Genomic DNA, 20,552 nt, shown 5'->3' with positions numbered 1-20,552 from the left:
GCTTTCCGCCCGATTGTAGCTGAGATAGGCGCCAGCGCCCCCCGCGACCCCAATAGGGAATAAGCGGTAGAAAATGGATGGATGGAAAGGGGGTGTGACGTTCATATTTTGTCAATATTCACTGTTTTATCCTTCATAGACAAAATTAAAATTCCATTACGTTTTTTAAGGCGATCTGTCATAACGTTTTTAGCATTCAATCAGACATTATTCTGAGGTTCTCTATTAGTGTTCCAGACACATTTTTTTCCTCCAAATGTGGCCTTAGAGTCAAAATAATTGCCCAGGCCTGAAGTAGACTGTGGGGCATCGGCGTGGTTTCTCCTCCACGTTTGTGTGACAACACGGGGGTTTTCGGATGTTGTCTTTAAAAAAGCCCCGGGGCTGGGAACGGGATCGGAAGAGGCTGCGCGGGCGTGATAACGAAGTACCCACAGCTGGATGCTAGCCTATCTCGGGAAACTTGGCTGAAAGTGGCCTCCATAAATGAGAGGCATGTGGTGCGTGTCTTGAGTATGAGGAACCCTTCCGATAAGCATCATTGACGCAATTATCTCTGATGCCGGAGGCAATTTTTTTTATTTTTTTTTATATATAGCCCCTCCATACCCCCAGTTGTCTCCTTTGACCTAAATTGACGCGGCGCGCCCTTGACGGTTTTTGAATCCTTGCAAGATTTCTATCATTCTTTTCTACCGCGCAGCGAGCAGACAAACCCCAGGCACATTTCCATGCTAATGAGTTGAAAGCCCGCTGAACGGCGGCGTCAACAGACGTTCAAACAATGCACAGCACGGTTCGGTGTCAATAAACGGGCGCCGACAACTGATCAGCATCGGCGCTCGGAGGCAAGTTCGTACTTCTGTGCTCTCCCGACGAAGGTGACGTTTACGCTTAGAGCCTGCAGGCATTGAAGTGTTACTTTAAGAACGCCTTTGGTTTGGATATTACAATCTCACAGGTGCATCGCAAGCTTTTTTCTCATTTTCAGAACGTCGACAAACCTAAAGTGTTTTTGTAGGGGAGAGTAAATAGAACAAGGGACATTGTGTCTCTTAAATAACCTAAACGTCCACCAAGTTTTAATACAGTTTGCAAACCTGTAATTATAGTCTGCAAATGATGTGTTGTTGTTGAGTGGTCGCTGCTGTCTGGAGCTCGGCAGAATAACCGTTTAATACTCTTCCATATCAGTTGGTGGCAGCCGGTAGCTAATTGCTTTCCTCCCGGAAACAGCGGGAGGCAGGGTGCAGGTAAAAAGGTGCCTAATGCTAAAACCAATAATAAACAAAAGGCGTGTGGCGCTAAGAAAAGGCTTTGAAGCTTAGGGAAGGCTGTGCAGAACGAGACTAAAACTGAACTGCAAGGGGCTTCACGGTGGCAGAGGGGTTAGTGTGTCTGCCTCACAATACGAAGGTCCTGCAGTCCTGGGTTCAAATCCAGGCACGGGATCTTTCTGGGTGGAGTTTGCATGTTCTCCCCGTGAATGTGTGGGTTCCCTCCGGGTACTCCGGCTTCCTCCCACTTCCAAAGACATGCACCTGGGGATAGGTTGATTGGCAACACTAAATTGGCCCTAGTGTGTGAATGTGAGTGTGAATGTTGTCTGTCTATCTGTGTTGGCCCTGTGATGAGGTGGCGACGTGTCCAGGGTGTACCCCGCCTTCCGCCCGATTGTAGCTGAGATAGGCGCCAGCGCCCCCCGCGACCCCGAAAGAGAATAAGCGGTAGAAAATGGATGGATGGCTACAAAGTAAACAAAAATAGAATGCTGGAGGACAGCAAAGACTTACTGTGGAGCAAAGACGGGGTCCACAAAGCCGAACATGACTTGACAATCAACAATGTCCCCGACAAAGAAGGATAAAAACAACTGAAATGTTCTTGAGTACTAAAACAACGTAGATGTGGGAAATACCGTTTAAAGCAGGGGTGTCAAAATCAAATACAGAGTGGGCCAAAACTTTAAACGGAACAAAGCCGTGGGGCCAAGGTTGAACAAATTAACCTTTTAATAGGGACCCAAACAAGTTTTGCATTAGATATTGAACAAGCAAGGCTTATATAACTTTAGTGACATGCAAAATCCAGTTCCAAATAATAATAATAATAATTTAAAAAATATCAATGGCATATCAAATACAATTTAAATAAAAATGTTATGCCTTTTTTTCTATTTGCAATCTTCAGAGGTAAATATCCAAAAATTTTCCACAGACAAATAATAAATTTGAAAATAAAATAATAATGAATGAACCAAATGCATGAATAAAACATTAATTATTGGTCAGTTTGCTGGAAGTCTCCTGGAAGAGGTAGTGTTGCGAGGGATTCTGGGTATTTATTCTGTTGTGTTACGGTGCGGATGTTCACCCGAAATGTGTTTGTCATTCTTGTTCGGTGTGGGTTCACAGTGCGGCGCATATTTGTAACAGTACTAAAGTTGTTTATACGGCCACCCTCAGTGTGACCTGTATGGCTGTTGACCAAGAATGCATTGCATTCACTTGTGCGTGTGTGTGTGTGTGTGTGTGTGTGTGTGTGTGTGTGTGTGTGTGTGTGTGTGTGTGTTTGTGTGTGTGTAGAAGCCACAAATATTATGTGACACGCTGTTAGTATGGAGGAAAAGCGGACGTGACGACAGGTTGTAGAGAACGCTAAAGGCAGTGCCTTAAATGCACGCCCCCAATATAGTTGTCCAGGTGGAAATCGGTAGAAATTCGGGAGAATGGTTGCCCCGGAGATTTTCGGGAGGGGCACTGAACTTCGGGAGTTTACCGGGAAAATTAGGAGGGTTGGCAAGTATGAGTATTAGCGGCCAGCTCTAATGTTATATTGATATTGCCTCAAGGGTCAAACTAAATTACACGGCGGGCCAGTTTTGGCCCGCGGGTCAGAGTTTGACACCCATGGTTTAAAGGAAGACATTAGAGGTCCTCTCCAAAGTTCTCATAGTCATCATTGTCACTGGCGCCCCACTGGGTGTGAATTCTCCTTGCCCACTGGGTGTGAGTTTTCCTTGCCCGTATGTGGGTTCTTCCGAGGATGTTGTAGTCGTAGTGGTCCTTTGAGACATTTGTGATTTAGGGCTATATAAATAAACATTGATTGATTGATGAAACTGTTACAGGAAAATGCAAAAAAAAAAGAGAAAAAGCCTAGAAAATAGAAGCGCAAAACAAGAACTAAAACAATACACACAGGAAAACAGCAAAAAAGTCCAAATAAGTCAGGGTGTGATGTGACAGGTGGTGACAGTGCACTTACTTTGAGACAAGAGCTATAGTGATGCATAGTGCGTCTGCCTCACAATACGAAGGTCCTGGGTTCAATCCCGGGCTCGGGAGTTTGCATGTTCTCCCCGTGACTGCGTGGGTTCCCTCCGGGTACTCCGGCTTCCTACCACCTCCAAAGACATGCACCTGGGGATAGGTTGATTGGCAACTAAATTGTGTGAATGTTGTCTGTCTATCTGTGTTGGCCATGGATGAGGTAGCGACTTGTCCAGGGTGTACAATGCCTTCTGCCCGAATGCAGCTGAGATAGGCTCCAGCAACCCCCTGCGACCCCGAACAGGACAAGCGGTAGAGAACTGATGGATGGATGGATTATTGACTAAATTGGCCTTAGTGTGTTAATGTTGTCTGTCTATCTGCGATGAGGTGGCGACTTGTCCAGGGTGTACAACGCCTTCCACCTAAATGCAGCTGAGATAGGCTCCAGTACTCCTTGGGACTCCGAACGGGACAAGCAGTAGAAAATGGATGGATTGATGATTGACTAAATTGGCCCTAGTGTGGGAATGTTGTCTGTCTATCTGTGTTGGCCTTGAATGAGGTGGCGACTTGTCCAGGGTGTACGCCGCCTTCTGTCCAAATGTAGCCGAGATAGGCTCTAGCACCCCCCTTCGACCCCGATTGGGACAAGCGGTAGAAAATAGATGGATGGATGATTGACTAAATTGGCCCTAGTGTGTGAATGTTGTCTGTCTATATGTGTTGGCTTTGGATTAGGTGGAGACTTGTCCAGGGTGTACGCCGCCTTCTGTCCAAATGTAGCCGAGATAGGCTCTAGCACCCCCCTTCTACCCCGATTGGGACAAGCGGTAGAAAATAGATGGATGGATGATTGACTAAATTGGCCCTAGTGTGTGAATGTTGTCTGTCTATATGTGTTGGCCCTGCGATGCGGTGGCGACTTGTCCAGGGTGTACCCCGCCTTCCGCCCGAATGCAGCTGAGATAAGCTGCAAACCTCCCCACGATCCCGAATGGGACAAGCGGTAGGAAATGGATGGATGGATGATTGACTAAATGGTCCCTAGTGTGTTAATGTTGTCTGTCTATCTGTGTTGGGCCTGCGATGAGGTGGCGACTTGTCCAGGGTGTACCCTGCCTTCCGCCCGATTGTAGCTGAGATAGGCTCCAGCGCCCCCCCGCGACCCCGAACGGGACAAGCGGTAGAAAATTGATGGATGGATAGATGGATGGATGATTGACTAAATTTGCCCTAGTGTGTGAATGTTGTCTATGTGTGTTGGCCCTGCGATGAGGTGGCGACTTGTCCAGGGTGTAGCCCGCCTTCCGCCCGAATGCAGCTGATATAGGCTCCAAACCTCCCCACGACCTCGAATGGGACAAGCGGTATAACATGGTTTGACTAAATTGGCACTAGTGTGTGAATGTTGTCTGTCTATCTGTGTTGGCCCTGCGATGAGGTGGCGACTTGTCCAGGGTGTACATGCCTTCCGCCCAAATACAGCAGAGATAGGCTCCAGTACCCCTTGCGACCCCAAACAGGACAAGCGGTAGAAAATGGATGGATGATAGACTAAATTGGCCTTAGTGTGTTAATGTTGTCTGTCTGTCTGCAATGAGGTGGCGACTTGTCCAAGGTGTACACCGCCTTCCACCCAAATGCAGCTAAGATAGGCTTAAGCAACCCCTGAGACCCTGAAAGGGAGAAGCGGTACAAAATGGATGGATGGATGGATGATTGACTAAATGGTCCCAAGTGTGTGAATGTTGTCTGTCTATCTGCAATGAGGTGCTGACTTGTCCAGGGTGTACCCTGCCTTCCGCTCGAATGCAGCTGAGATAGGTTCCAATACCCCCCATGACCCCGAACGGGACAAGCGGTAGATAATGGATGGATGGATGACTGGATGGATGGATGATTGACTAAATTGGCCCTTGTGTGTTAATGTTGTCTATCTATCTGCGATGAGGTGGCGACTTGTCCAGGGTGTATGCCGCCTTCCGGCCAAATGCAGCTGAGATAGGCTCTAATACTCCATGCGACCCCAAACGGGACAAGCGGTAGAAAATGGATGGGTGGATGATTGACTAAATTGGCCCTAGTGTGTGAATGTTGTCTGTCTATATGTGTTGGCTTTGGATTAGGTGGAGACTTGTCCAGGGTGTACGCCGCCTTCCGGCCAAATGCAGCTGAGATAGGCTCCAATACTCCCTGCGACCCCGAACGGGACAAGCGGTAGAAAATGGATGGGTGGATGATTGACTAAATTGGCCCTAGTGTGTGAATGTTGTATGTCTATATGTGTTGGCTTTGGATTAGATGGAGACTTGTCCAGGGTGTACTCCGCCTTCCGCCCAAATGCAGCAGAGATAGGCTCTAGCACACCCTGCAACCCCGAATGGGATAATGGTAGAAAATGGATGGATGGATAGATGGATGGATGATTGACTAAATATGTCCTCGTGTGTTAATGTGGTCTGTCTATCTGCAATGAGGTGGCGACTTGTCCAGGGTGTATCCCGCCTTTCGCCCAAATGCAGCTGAGAAAGGCTCCAGCACCCCCTGCGACCCCGAAAGGGACATGCAGTAGCAAATGATTGAATGGATGGATGATTGACTAAATTGGCCTTAGTGTGTGAATGTGAGTGTGAATGTTGTCTGTCTATCTGTGTTGGCCCTGCAATGAGATGGCGATTTGTCCAGGTTGTACCCCGCCCTCCACCCAAATGCAGCTGAGATAGGCTCCAGCACCCCCCTGCGACTCCGAACGGGACAAGCGGTAGAAAATGGATGGATGGATGGATGATTGACTAAATTGGCCCTAGTGTGTGAATGTTGTCTGTTTATATGTATTGGCCCTGCGATGAGGTGGCGACTTGTCCAGGGTGTACTGCGCCTTCGGCCCAAATGCAGCTGAGATAGGCTCAAGCACCCCCCGTGACCCCGAGTGGGACAAGCGGTAGAAAATGGATGGATGGATGAATGGATGATTGACTGAATTGGGCTTAGTATGTGAATGTTGTCTGTCTATCTGTGTTGGCCCTGCGATGAGGGAGCGACTTGTCCAGGGTGTACCCTGCCTTCCGCTCAAATGCAGCTGAGATAGGCTCCAAACATCCCCACGACCCTGAATGGGACAAGCGGTAGGAAATGGATGGATAGATGATTGACTAAATTGGCCCTAGTGTGTGAATGTTGTCTGTTTATATGTGTTGGCTTTGGATTAGGTGGAGACTTGTCCAGGGTGTACGCCGCCTTCTGTCCAAATGTAGCCGAGATAAGCTCTAGCACCCCCCTTCGAACCCGATTGCGACAAGCGGTAGAAAATAGATGGATGGATGATTGCCTAAATTGGCCCTAGTGTGTGAATGTTGTCTGTCTATCTGTGTTGGCCTTGGATGAGGTGGCGACTTGTCCAGGGTGTATGCCGCCTTCCGGCCAAATGCAGCTGAGATAGGCTCCAATACTCCCTGCGACCCCGAACGGGACAAGTGGTAGAAAATGGTTGGCGGGATGATTGACTAAATTGGCCCTAGTGTGTGAATGTTGTCTGTTTATATGTGTTGGCTTTGGATTAGGTGGAAACTTGTCCAGAGTGTACGCCGCCTTCTGTCCAAATGTAGCCGAGATAGGCTCTAGCACCCCCCTTCGACCCCGATTGGGACAAGCGGTAGAAAATAGATGGATGGATGATTGACTAAATTGGCCCTAGTGTGTGAATGTTGTCTGTCTATATGTGTTGGCCCTGCGATGCGGTGGCGACTTGTCCAGGGTGTACCCCGCCTTCCGCCCGAATGCAGCTGAGATAAGCTGCAAACCTCCCCACGATCCCGAATGGGACAAGCGGTAGGAAATGGATGGATGGATGATTGACTAAATGGTCCCTAGTGTGTTAATGTTGTCTGTCTATCTGTGTTGGGCCTGCGATGAGGTGGCGACTTGTCCAGGTTGTACACCGCCTTCCGCCCAAATGCAGCTGAGATAGGCTCCAGCGCCCCCCCGCGACCCCAATTGGGACAAGTGGTAGAAAACGGATGGATGGATGATTGACTAGATTGGCCTTAGTGTGTGAATGTGAGTGTGAATGTTCTGTATCTGTGTTGGCCCTGGGACGAGGTGGCGACTTGTCCAGGGTGTAGCCCGCCTTCTGCCCAAATGCAGCTGAGATAGGCTCAGGCACCCTCAGCGACCCTGAATGGGACAAGCGGTAGAAAATGGATGGATAGATAATTGACTAAATTGGCCCTAGTGTGTGAATGTTGTCTGTTTATATGTGTTGGCTTTGGATTAGGTGGAGACTTGTCCAGGGTGTACACCGCCTTCTGTCCAAATGTAGCCGAGATAGGCTCCAGCAACCCCCGCGACCCCGAACAGGATAAGCGGTAGAAAATAGATGGATGGATGATTGACTAAATTGGCCCTAGTGTGTGAATGTTGTCTGTCTATATGTGTTGGCCCTGCGATGCGGTGGCGACTTGTCCAGGGTGTACCCCGCCTTCCGCCCGAATGCAGCTGAGATAAGCTGCAAACCTCCCCACGATCCCGAATGGGACAAGCGGTAGGAAATGGATGGATGGATGATTGACTAAATGGTCCCTAGTGTGTTAATGTTGTCTGTCTATCTGTGTTGGGCCTGCGATGAGGTGGCGACTTGTCCAGGTTGTACGCCGCCTTCCGCCCAAATGCAGCTGAGATAGGCTCCAGCGCCCCCCCGCGACCCCAATTGGGACAAGCGGTAGAAAACGGATGGATGGATGATTGACTAGATTGGCCTTAGTGTGTGAATGTGAGTGTGAATGTTCTGTATCTGTGTTGGCCCTGGGACGAGGTGGCGACTTGTCCAGGGTGTAGCCCGCCTTCTGCCCAAATGCAGCTGAGATAGGCTCAGGCACCCTCAGCGACCCTGAATGGGACAAGCGGTAGAAAATGGATAGATAGATGATTGACTAAATTGGCCCTAGTGTGTGAATGTTGTCTGTTTATATGTGTTGGCTTTGGATTAGGTGGAGACTTGTCCAGGGTGTACACCGCCTTCTGTCCAAATGTAGCCGAGATAGGCTCCAGCAACCCCCGCGACCCCGAACAGGACAAGCGGTAGAAAATAGATGGATGGATGATTGACTAAATTGGCCCTAGTGTGTGAATGTTGTCTGTCTATCTGTGTTGGCCCTGCGATGCGGTGGCGACTTGTCCAGGGTGTACCCCGCCTTCCGCCCGAATGCAGCTGAGATAAGCTGCAAACCTCCCCACGATCCCGAATGGGACAAGCGGTAGGAAATGGATGGATGGATGATTGACTAAATGGTCCCTAGTGTGTTAATGTTGTCTGTCTATCTGTGTTGGGCCTGCGATGAGGTGGCGACTTGTCCAGGTTGTACGCCGCCTTCCGCCCAAATGCAGCTGAGATAGGCTCCAGCGCCCCCCCGCGACCCCAATTGGGACAAGTGGTAGAAAACGGATGGATGGATGATTGACTAGATTGGCCTTAGTGTGTGAATGTGAGTGTGAATGTTCTGTATCTGTGTTGGCCCTGGGACGAGGTGGCGACTTGTCCAGGGTGTAGCCCGCCTTCTGCCCAAATGCAGCTGAGATAGGCTCAGGCACCCTCAGCGACCCTGAATGGGACAAGCGGTAGAAAATGGATGGATAGATGATTGACTAAATTGGCCCTAGTGTGTGAATGTTGTCTGTTTATATGTGTTGGCTTTGGATTAGGTGGAGACTTGTCCAGGGTGTACGCCGCCTTCTGTCCAAATGTAGCCGAGATAGGCTCCAGCAGCCCCCGCGTCCCCGAACAGGACAAGCGGTAGAAAATGGATGGATTGATGACAGTGTAGTGAGAGACAATGCAATGTTACAATGCACGCCGCCTGAGATAAAGACATTTTAAACCATTTTAAACTCCTAACAAGATACTTTATGTTTCTATTCCCCAAAACAAAGACATATCTTGGGAAAAGTAGACAACCGGTTTTAAGATACTGCTGTTTTGAAGTCTTCACGTCTGGGAAACGCATCCATTTTTACTTTGGTGGCTTTTAGTTGGAAGTGCCATTTGAGACGCGAAACTGCACGGGCATACAATCCCTCTGGGGTTCAGTGCACATTAAAAGACGATCAGTTTCAGCTTTTTTTCCGCAGCTTGATTGCAGAATATATATGCCAAGGGACGGCGAGGCTTTGATTGGCGGATGCATTGTTCTGAAATGAAAGCAAAAAAGTTAGTGTTCAGTTTGCTGGCGAGGACCTCAGCTAAACTGTGTTCTAAATATAACATATCTTAAATTGTTATACATGGGGGAGGGGGGGGGGGGGTATTATTTTAAAAGCAATAAAAACTAAACTGACAGTAATCGTGAGCGTATTGTGTTCAAGTCCGCACGGTGACGTTAACGAGGCGTTGACCTTCTGGTAGCGCCTGCAGCTGCTCGCCTCTTCCATTAAATCAGTGACTCATCAGCATTTTTTTTTTTTTTTTTTTTTTTTGTCGCTGAAACTGAATTTGCTTAACGTGAACAGTTTAACCATCATAAAAATTGTGTGAAAAAAAAAAAAAAACTTAAACGTTGGTGTCTTATAATTGTACGTGATTTCTGAGGTGAGAAAAAGAAGAAGTAAACACATTTTGGATTTATCTATCAGCTTTTTTTTTTTTTTTGCTTTGTGTAAAACAGGGGTGTCCAAAGTGCGGCCCGGGAGTAATTTAACGGCCCTATGCACATTCTAAAAATACGATTAAGAAAATAAATAACAGAAAAAGTGGTATAAAAGAGCAAACGGGTGAAATGTGACAAGAAAATGTTGCAATGTTTATTCTAATAACACAAAGCTGCCATGCAGGATGTTATTTTCTTTAAAAAAATAATAATTAATCAAAATCAATGTCAAATTAAATATTCCACTTTGAGACATTTTTGGGGGAAAATGTTGCATATGTTGTGTTTGTCAAATAGAAAACAAAGTTGTTGTTTTTTCTAAAGAAGGGCCTAATAAGAACAAACAAAAAACATAAACAACAATAAAAGTGATAATTGACAGATGGATCTAAAGTGGATTTCAAGACGGTTGTTTAAAATAAACAGTAAAAAAAAAAAACATTTTTATTTTTAATGAGTAGGACCCTTTAGGATCCCCAATAATTTTAGTGTAATTTTTGTGTGTCATTGCTAAAAAAATAATAATGAATTGAAATCAATGGCCAATTTTAGTGTGTGAATGATGTCTGTCTATCTGTGTTGGCCCTGCGATGAGGTGGCGACTTGTCCAGGGTGCACCCTGCCTTCCGCCCGATTGTAGCTGAGATAGGCGTCATCGCCCCCCGCGACCCCGAAAGGGAATAAGCGGTAGAAAAATGGATGGATGGATGTGTTTGGAATAAACAGTGAAAAAAAAAAAAAGGTTTTTATTTTTAATGAGTAGGACCCTTTTGGATCCCCAATAATTTTAGTACGATTTTTGTGTGTGTGTGTCATTGCTAAAAAAATAATAATAAATTGAAATCAATGGCCAATTTTAGTGTGGGAATATGAATGTGAATGTTGTCTATCTGTGTTGGCCCTGCGATGATGTGGCGACTTGTCCAGGGTGTACTCTGCCTTCCGCCCGATTGTAGCTGAGATAGGCGTCAGCGCCCCCCGCGACCCCGAAAGGGAATAAGCGGTACAAAAATGGATGGATGGATGTGTTTGAAATAAACAGTGAAAAAAAAAAAAGGTTTTTATTTTTAATGAGTAGGACCCTTTTGGATCCCCAATAATTTTAGTGCGATTTTTGTGTGTGTGTCATTGCTAAAAAAATAATAATAAATTGAAATCAATGGCCAATTTTAGTGTGGGAATATGAGTGTGAATGTTGTCTGTCTGTCTGTGTTGGCCCTGCGATGAGGTGGCGACTTGTCCAGGGTGTACTCTGCCTTCCGCCCGATTGTAGCTGAGATAGGCGTCAGCGCCCCCCGTGACACCAAAAGGGAATAAGCGGTAGAAAATGGATGGATGGATGGATGAAATCAATGGTGTTATGTGTTGACATTTTTAAAGCTCCAATTATTCAATAATCTCAATTTTATTGGGGGAAACTTTTGAATATTTTGTGTTTTTTTCCATAACAAAACAGGGTTTTCTTTGACAAAAAGGGCATCCAACTTAAATCTTTAAAAACGTTATTTTGACAGACGGACCTAATGTTGATCTACAGCAGGGGTGTCAAACGTACAGGTTTTATCCGGCCCGCGGGATGAGTTTGCGAAGTATAAAAATAAGCCGAAATTTTGGAATGAAAAAACTGCTGTTCTAGATGTGTCCACTAGATGTCACAATAGCAATTATTTGTATCTTTATAATCTAGATTGTGCTACATACGTAAGAAAAAAAGAAAAAAAACAAGTCGAGGTAAATGAGCCAACTACATACATTTTTTTATCCTGATAGATTGAAAATTAGTTGACTGATGAACATTTTCACATAATTTATTCAGTAGAAATAACGATGTGGAGGGGGGGCGTGGCCTGCAGTCCTGCAACAAAACAGGGTGTGCCAGGAACGAATTCGAGATCAGCGACAGGTGCGTAGACCTTATTAAATCACCTGTCGCTCTGTTAAAGGCAGCAGCCGGGAAGGAGAGAGGGGTGTTTGATGGTGGAGAACGAGACTGACGAAAAGACAATTGCTAAAAAGCACAAAGACAATGTATTGCAAAATAGAACATTCTCGTAAAACTGGAAGAGCCTGGCATGTCGGTGATTGGTGATCAGAAAAACCCGAAAGTGCAAGTTTTCCACACACGACAAAAAAAGATAGAATACTATTAGCCGCAACATGTAAGTGTAAAATAAAACCGAAAACATTATGATGTGTACATTTTCATAATGTGCGTGTTGTATTTTTAAACAAAGAAAACAATCTGTATTTGTTTTTATTTTTAAGTTATCTTGCTGTGATTTTACCAGTCCGGCCCACTTGGGAGAAGATTTTTCTCCATGTGGCCCCCCATCTAAAATGAGTTTGACACCCCTGATGTAGAGATTTGAACCTTGAATAACAATAATACAAAATAATGACACATTTTAAATATTTTTTTGGACCAAAATCTTGTGGGGTCCCTGAGACCAATCCAGAGTGGAGACCTAAATGTATATTTTTACACATATATTGTATTGGTTTTTAAAATAATAAAAAAATATATCAAAATGGCCCCTGCTTGCGTTGATTTTTCAGTGTGAAGCCCTCAGTGGAAAATGTTTGGACACACCTGGTGTAAAGTATGGATATAGCAGGATGTAAATGTAACATGTAGTGAGTAAACAGCAAATATGTCAGGGCGTGGACTCTGGTGTGGTTTGTTTTCCCGTGGTGCAAAGCGACTGGACCGGACTCGACGTAGAGGTAATGGCATATTTTAATCTTAACTCAAAAAAGAAACAAACAAAAGGCGCTCGCAGAGGAAGTACAAAGACTAGGCTGTGAAACACTAAGGCAAAACTATGGACAACAAAAACCAAAACACTTACTGTGACTGAGAAAGAGCATGGATCATCGGCATGGATAACATGGGTGTGTAGGAGGCGGTAGAGGGGGATCTCGCCGGGCTGACTGCCTGGCAACTACAGGCTTAAATGCTGTGTTGATTAACAGGTGCATGAGTCCAAATGAACCAGGTGAGTCACATGACAGGTGAAACCTAATTGGTAGTCATGGTGACAAAACAAACGAGAGGGCGGAAAAGCAGGAACTCATGGAGTCAAAAACAAAACAGAACACAACTTAACACATACTTGCCAACCTTGAGGCTGGGGGGCGTGGTGAGGGGTGGGGCTGGGGCGTGGGAAGGAGTATATTTACAGCTACAATTCACCAAGTCAAGTATTTCATATATATATATATATATATATATATATATATATATATATATATATATAAGAAATACTTGACTTTCAGTGAATTATAGCTTATTATATAATATACACACACATATATATATATATATATATATATATATATATATATATATATATATATATATATATAATAAATCCTTGAAATTCAGTGTCCATTTATTTATACATATACACACACATAACACTCATTGTTGAGTTAAGGGTTGAATTGTACATCCTTGTTCTATTCTCTGTCACTATTTTTCCAACCATATGCATGTACAGTAGATGGGAGTATTGTCCTGTTTAAGATTGTCACAACATTGCTGTTTACGGCAGACAAACCGCTTTACGGTAGACAAAAACGTGACTGCTGTTGTTGTGTGTTGTTACCGTGCTGGGCGGACGTTAATGAAACTGCTTAACAATAAACCCACATAAGAAACCAAGAACTCGCCCTTGATCATTCTACAGTTATAACGGCATTGGGCAGGCACGCTGTTTTTATTGTGGGAAAGCGGACGTGAAAACAGGCTGTCGACACGTCATTCAGGTTCGCATGGAGCTGGAGGGGGCGTGGCCCCCAGCTCCGCTTGAATTTCGGGAGATTTTCGGGATAACATTTGTCCCGGGGGATTTTCAGGAGAGGCGCTGATTTTCGGGAGTCTCCCGGACAATCCGGGAGGGTTGGCAAGTATGTGGTGACAAAACAAACAAGACAGCGCAAAAACAGGAACTAATGGAGTCAAAAACAAAACAACATAACTAAACAGAACATGATCACCAAGACATGACAGTATATGTGATGAGCGGTTCATAAAATAAGTAAAGTTTAAATTTAAAGCACCATTGATAGTGACACACACACTAGATGTGGTGAAATTATCCTCTGCTTTTGGCCCATCCCCTTGTTTAGCCCCCTGGAAGGTGAGGGGAGCAGTGAGCAGCAGCGGTGGCCGCGCTCGGGAATCGTTTTTGGAGATTCAAACCCCAATTCTCTCAGTTGCTTTCCAGCAATTGTCTTTTTCTCTTTCATTCTCGCTCGCACTCTGGCTCCAGCCCCAACCCCTTCTCTCCTCCTGGCTGCTGCTTATAACCGAACGACAGGTGATTAGATAACAAGGCCCAGGCGGGCCATCTACGCACCTGTCGCTGATTTCGAGGCCGGTCCTGGCAACACCCCGCTTCGCTGCAGGCCCGCAGGCCACACCCCCTCCACAGTTAGCTTCAGAGTAACAATGTTTTTACAAATAATAGGAGACCTAGTATACTCTAGAAATGTTGGTCTTACTTAAAAAATGTGTTAAAAAAATATTATATGGCTCTTACGGAAATACATTTTAAAATATTTAGCTTCTTGGCTCTCTCAGCCAAAAAGGTTCCCGATCCCTGTTTTAGGGCATGGTTTTCCCAAAACGTTTGGTTACAAATTGTTTGACCTTAAGAAGATGTAACATTGAAGCTCCAGTGTACTTATTCAGCCTTAATGGAGTTTACACTTTTAGGAACCATCATGATTCATGTCAAGTAAAGTAGAACTTACTTACAGTACTTACTTACAGTAGAAGCATTTAAGTCTCACCTTAAAACTCATTTGTATACTCTAGCCTTTAAATAGACTCCCTTTTTAGACCAGTTGATCTGCCGTTTCTTTTCTTTTTCTTCTATGTCCCACTCTCCCTTGTGGAGGGGGTCCGGTCCGATCCGGTGGCCATGTACTGCTCGCCTGTGTATCGGCTGGGGACATCTCTGCGCTGCTGATCCGCCTCCGCTTGGGATGGTTTCCTGCTGGCTCCGCTGTGAACGGGACTCTCGCTGCTGTGTTGGATCCGCTTTGGACTGGACTCTCGCGACTGTGTTGGATCCATTATGGATTGAACTTTCACAGTATCATGTTAGACCCGCTCGACATCCATTGCTTTCCTCCTCTCCAAGGTTCTCATAGTCATCATTGTCACCGATGTCCCACTGGTTGTGAGTTTTCCTTGCCCTTATGTGGGCCTACCGAGGATGTCGTAGTGGTTTGTGCAGCCCTTTGAGACACTAGTGATTTAGGGCTATATAAGTAAACATTGATTGATTGATTACTTGAACTTACGGTACATATTTCAACTTGCTCTTTGTATGGAAGTATAAAAGGATAGGAAAGGATAGGACTTTGTCATTGCACAAGTATAAAACTATAGCAAACTATGGAGAATTCCAATACTTGCGTCAACGTTTAAATTTATATCAGCCTTCTTTCACGCTCCGATTCCATTTATTTCTGTTTCTTTTCCGACGCCAGATGCCATGCTGCTGGTGGCTCAGAGACTGGAAGGACCGTTCAACATAGAATCTGTCATGGACCCCATTGATGTGAAGATCTCCGAGGCCATCATGAACATGCAAGATAACAGCGCCCAGGTCTCCTACAAGGTACGTCAACGCCGACATTGCACCTTTAATTGCTGGGAGCAACAGCTCTCTCTCTGTCTGTGAGGTGTCTAATTTAACACGTTCTTATTACAGTATGCCCGCTTTTACTGTCATGTCTGTGATCATTTTTTGGTTTTAAGTCATGTTCTGTTTGGTTTTTGGACACTCAGTTCCTGCTGTTTCACTCTCTTGTTTTGTCACCTGTTTCACATTTAGAGTCACGCACCTGTTTTCACTAATCATGTCACTGTTATTTAAACCAGTTGTCTGCAAGTCAGCCTGGCGACTTTACCTCTGATACTCATGCCTGTTCCTAGTTGTGCTTCTTGCCATGCCACGTACGTTTAGTGAAGGGAAGTGAATTATATTTATATAGCGCTTTTCTCAAAGTGACTCAAAGCGCTTTACATAGTCCATCCATCCATCTTCTTCCGCTTATCCGAGGTCGGGTCGCGGGGGCAGCAGCCTAAGCAGGGAAACCCAGACTTCCCTTTCCCCAGCCACTTCGTCTAGCTCTTCCCGGGGGATCCCGAGGCGTTCCCAGGCCAGCCGGGAGACATAGTCTTCCCAACGTGTCCTGGGTCTTCCCCGTGGCCTCCTACCGGTTGGACGTGCCCTAAACGTTCTGGGTGGCATCCTGACCAGATGCCCGAACCACCTCATCTGGCTCCTCTCGATGTGGAGGAGCAGCGGCTTTACTTTGAGTTCCTCCCGGATGGCAGAGCTTCTCACCCTATCTCTAAGGGAGAGCCAGGAAACTCATTTCGGCCGCTTGTACCCGTGATCTTATCCTTTCGGTCATGACCCAAAGCTCATGACCATAGGTGAGGATGGGAACATAGATCGACCGGTAAATTGAGAGCTTTGCCTTCCGGCTCAGCTCCTTTTTCACCACAAGGGATCGATACAACGTCCGCATTACTGAAGACGCCGCACCGATCCGCCTGTCGATCTCACGATCCACTCTTCCCTCACTCGTGAACAAGACTCCTAGGTACTTGAACTCCTCCACTTGGGGCAGGGTCTCCTGCCCAACCCAGAGATGGCACTCCACCCTTTTCCGGGCGAGAACCATGGACTCAGACTTGGAGGTGCTGATTCTCATTCCGGTCGCTTCACACTCGGCTGCGAACCGATCCAGTGAGAGCTGAAGATCCCGGCCAGATGAAGCCATCAGGACCACATCATCTGCAAAAAGCAGAGACCTAATCCTGCAGTCACCAAACCGGAACCCCTCAACGCCTTGACTGCGCCTAGAAATTCTGTCCATAAAAGTTATTTATTTATTTACATAGTGACACCCAATATCTAATTTTTACATTTAAACCAGTGTGGGTGCCACTGGGAGCAGGTGGGTATAGTGCCTTGCCCAAGGACACAACGACAGTGACTAGGATGGCAGAAGCGGGGATCGAACCTGCAACCCTCAAGTTGCAGGCACAGCGGCTCTACCAACCGAGCTATACCGCAGTTTAGTTTTTTTCATGTCACAGTTACTGTATCGGCGGGGTTCTTGAGGGTGCATGGGAGTTTGCCCAACCAGTCTACATGTGCTTTGTGGACTTGGAGAAGGCATTCGACCGTGTCCCTCGGGAAGTCCTGTGGGGAGTGCTCAGAGAGTATGGGGTACCGGACTGTCTTATTGTGGCGGTCCACTCCCTGTATGATCAGTGTCAGAGCTTGGTCCGCATTGCTGGCAGTAAGTCGGACACGTTTCCAGTGAGGGTTGGACTCCGCCAAGGCTGTCCTTTGTCACCGATTCTGTTCATAACTTTTATGGACAGAATTTCTAGACGCAGTCAAGGCATTGAGGGGTTCCGGTTTGGTCTCTGCTTTTTGCAGATGATGAGGTCCTGTTGGCTTTATCCGGCCAGGATCTTCAGCTCTCACTGGATCGGTTCGCAGCTGAGTGTGAAGCGACCGGAATGAGAATCAGCACCTCCAAGTCCGAGTCCATGGTTCTCGCTCGGAAAAGGGTGGAGTGCCATCTCCGGGTTGGGGAGGAGACCCTGCCCCAAGTGGAGGAGTTCAAGTACCTAGGAGTCTTGTTCACGAGTGGGGGAAGAGTGGATCGTAAGATCGACAGGCGGATCGGTGCGGCGTCTTCAGTAATGCGGACGTTGTATCGATCCGTTGTGGTGAAGAAGGAGCTGAGCCGGAAGGCAAAGCTCTCAATTTACCGGTCAATCTACGTTCCCATGAGCTTTGGGTCATGACCGAAAGGATAAAATCACGGGTACAAGCGGTCAAAATGAGTTTCCTCTGCCAGGTGGCGGGGCTCTCCCTTAGAGATAGGGTGAGAAGCTCTGCCATCCGGGAGGAACTCAAAGTAAAGCTGCTGCTCCTTCACATAGAGAGGAGCCAGATGAGGTGGTTCGGGCATCTGGTAAGGATGCCACCCGAACGCCTCCCTAGGGAGGTGTTTAGGGCACGTCCAACCGGTAGGAGGCCACGGGGAAGACCCAGGAAACGTTGGGAAGACTATGTCTCCCGGCTGGCCTGGGAACGAGGAGCTAGACGAAGTGGCTGGGGAGAGGAAAGTCTGGGCTTCCTTGTTTAGGCTGCTGCCCCCGCCACCCGACCTCGGATAAGCGGAAGATGATGGATGGATGGATGGAGTTATCGAGTTTTGCTTCATGTTCATAGTTTCTGCCTTTGTGCGAGTTTTTGTTTCATTAGCCACATTTTTGTACTTCCGCCTTGTGCGCGCCTTTTGTTCCTTCTCTTATAGTAAGAAATAAATATGTCCTTATCTTCACGCCTTACTTTCCTTTGCATTCCAGGAAAACAAACCCCCAAGTCCATTGACATTTACAGCTTTGGGTGGAAATAACACGTCTTAATTTGGTTGGAGATTCTGAGGTTGCGTTTATACGGGAAGTTAAAACCGCGTGTTTCAAGGACAGACGCTGTGCTGCTTTCCCCGTACGCGGATGTGTGTAAGGCCCCGCAATCCGTGTGTTTGGGGTCATTGTCCTGTTGGAACACCCAACTGCGCCAAAAAACCCATCCTCCGGGCTGATGATTTTAGGTTGTCCTGAATAATTTGGAGGTAATCCTCCTTTTTTACTCTCCGTAAAGCACCAGTTCCATTGGCAGCAAAACAGGCCCCAAAGCATGTTACTACCACCACCATGCTTGACAGTAGGTTTGGTGTTCCCGGGATTAAAGGCCTCCCCTTTTCTCCTCCAAACATATTGCTGGGTATTGTGGCCAAACAGCTCAATTTTTTTGTTTCATCACATGGACAGAGATAAGACCTTCTGGAGGAAAGTTCCGTGGTCAGATTTGGTCACATTTTCAGTAAATTCATAATCAATCAATCAATCAATGTTTACTTATATAGCCCTAAATCACTAGTGTCTCAAAGGGCTGCACAAACCACTACGACATCCTCGGTAGGCCCACATAAGGGCAAAGAAAACTCACACCCAGTGGGACATCGGTGACAATAATGACCCAGTGGGACGTCGGTGACAATGATGACTATGAGAACCTTGGAGAGGAGGAAAGCAATGGATATCGAGCGGGTCTCACATGATACTGTGAAAGTTCAATCCATAATGGATCCAACACAGTCGCGAGAGTCCAGTCCAAAGCGGATCCAACACAGCAGCGAGAGTCCCGTTCATAGCGGAGCCAGCAGGAAACCATCCCAAGCGGAGGCGGATCAGCAGCGCAGAGATGTCCCCAGCCGATACACAGGCAAGCAGTACATGGCCACCGGATCGGACCGGACCCCCTCCACAAGGGAGAGTGGGACATAGAAGAAAAAGAAAAGAAACGGCAGATCAACTGGTCTAAAAAGGGTGTCTATTTAAAGGCTAGAGTATACAAATGAGTTTTAAGGTGAGACTTAAATGCTTCTACTGAGGTGGCATCTCGAACCGGGAGGGCATTCCAGAGTACTGGAGCCCGAACGGAAAACGCTCTATAGCCCGCAGACTTTTTTTGGGCTTTGGGAATCACTAATAAGACGGAGTCTTTTGAACGCAGATTTCTTGCCGGGACATATGGTACAATACAATCGGCAAGATAGGATGGAGCTAGACCGTGTAGTATTTTATACGTAAGTAGTAAAACCTTAAAGTCACATCTTAAGTGCACAGGAAGCCAGTGCAGGTGAGCCAGTACAGGCGTAATGTGATCAAACTTTCTTGTTCTTGTCAAAAGTCTAGCAGCCGCATTTTGTACCAACTGTAATCTTTTAATGCTAGACATGGGGAGACCCGAAAATAATACGTTACAGTAAACGAGACGAGACGTAACAAACGCATGGATAATGATCTCGGCCTCTTTAGTGGACAGAATGGAGCGAATTTTGGCGATATTACGGAGATGAAAGAAGGCCGTTTTAGTAACGCTTTTAATGTGTGCCTCAAAGGAGAGAGTTGGGTCGAAGATAATACCCAGATTCTTTACCGTGTCGCCTTGTTTAATTGTTTGGTTGTCAAATGTTAGAGTTGTATTATTAAATAGAGTTCGGTGTCTAGCAGGACCGATAATCAGCATTTCCGTTTTTTTGGCGTTGAGTTGCAAAAAGTTAGCGGACATCCATTGTTTAATTTCATTAAGACACAACCTCCAACTGACTACAATCCGGAAAAGAAACCAAACCTCATGAATGTTTTTTTGTGACCAATAAGTCAGTCCTCCAATCACTCTATCAGAAAAAATAAGAGTTGTAGAAATGATTGGAAACTCAAGAAAGCCATGACATTATGTTCTTTACAAGTGTATGTAAACTTTTGACCACGACTGTATGTGGGGATATTACGGGTGTTCAGAGAATGTAAACAGATATTCAGAGTCGCTTTAAATATACATAAAAAAAAAAAAAATGCAGCTGGGCACTTGTAAATCAAGCTTTGCGGTAGTTAATTGGTTTTAATGGGTTTTCCTCAAACCACTAAAATGTTGGCAGAAGCAAAAAAAAACATTTAAATAAAAAATGCATAGGGCTGTACAGATGTATTCATTCCCACATATGGTTGGCTTTCTCATCC

The 20,552-nt window shown here is 46.1% G+C and overlaps 1 protein-coding gene across 1 annotated transcript in view; it reads left to right on the top strand.

The window, feature by feature from the left end:
* The window catches only part of LOC133537909 (glypican-6-like), a 314,682-nt gene that overhangs the window by 169,514 nt on the left and 124,616 nt on the right, over positions 1-20,552 (top strand). Inside the window, exon 5 of the mRNA XM_061879059.1 lies at positions 15,416-15,546. Coding sequence (XP_061735043.1) covers positions 15,416-15,546 — 131 coding nt within the window. The remainder of the gene's footprint in view (positions 1-15,415; positions 15,547-20,552) is intronic.

The sequence above is a fragment of the Nerophis ophidion genome, linkage group LG19, assembly GCF_033978795.1.
Source record: "Nerophis ophidion isolate RoL-2023_Sa linkage group LG19, RoL_Noph_v1.0, whole genome shotgun sequence".
NCBI lineage: Eukaryota > Metazoa > Chordata > Actinopteri > Syngnathiformes > Syngnathidae > Nerophis > Nerophis ophidion.
Note: the sequence above shows the minus strand (reverse complement) of the source record. Positions and strands in the feature narration are given on the sequence as shown.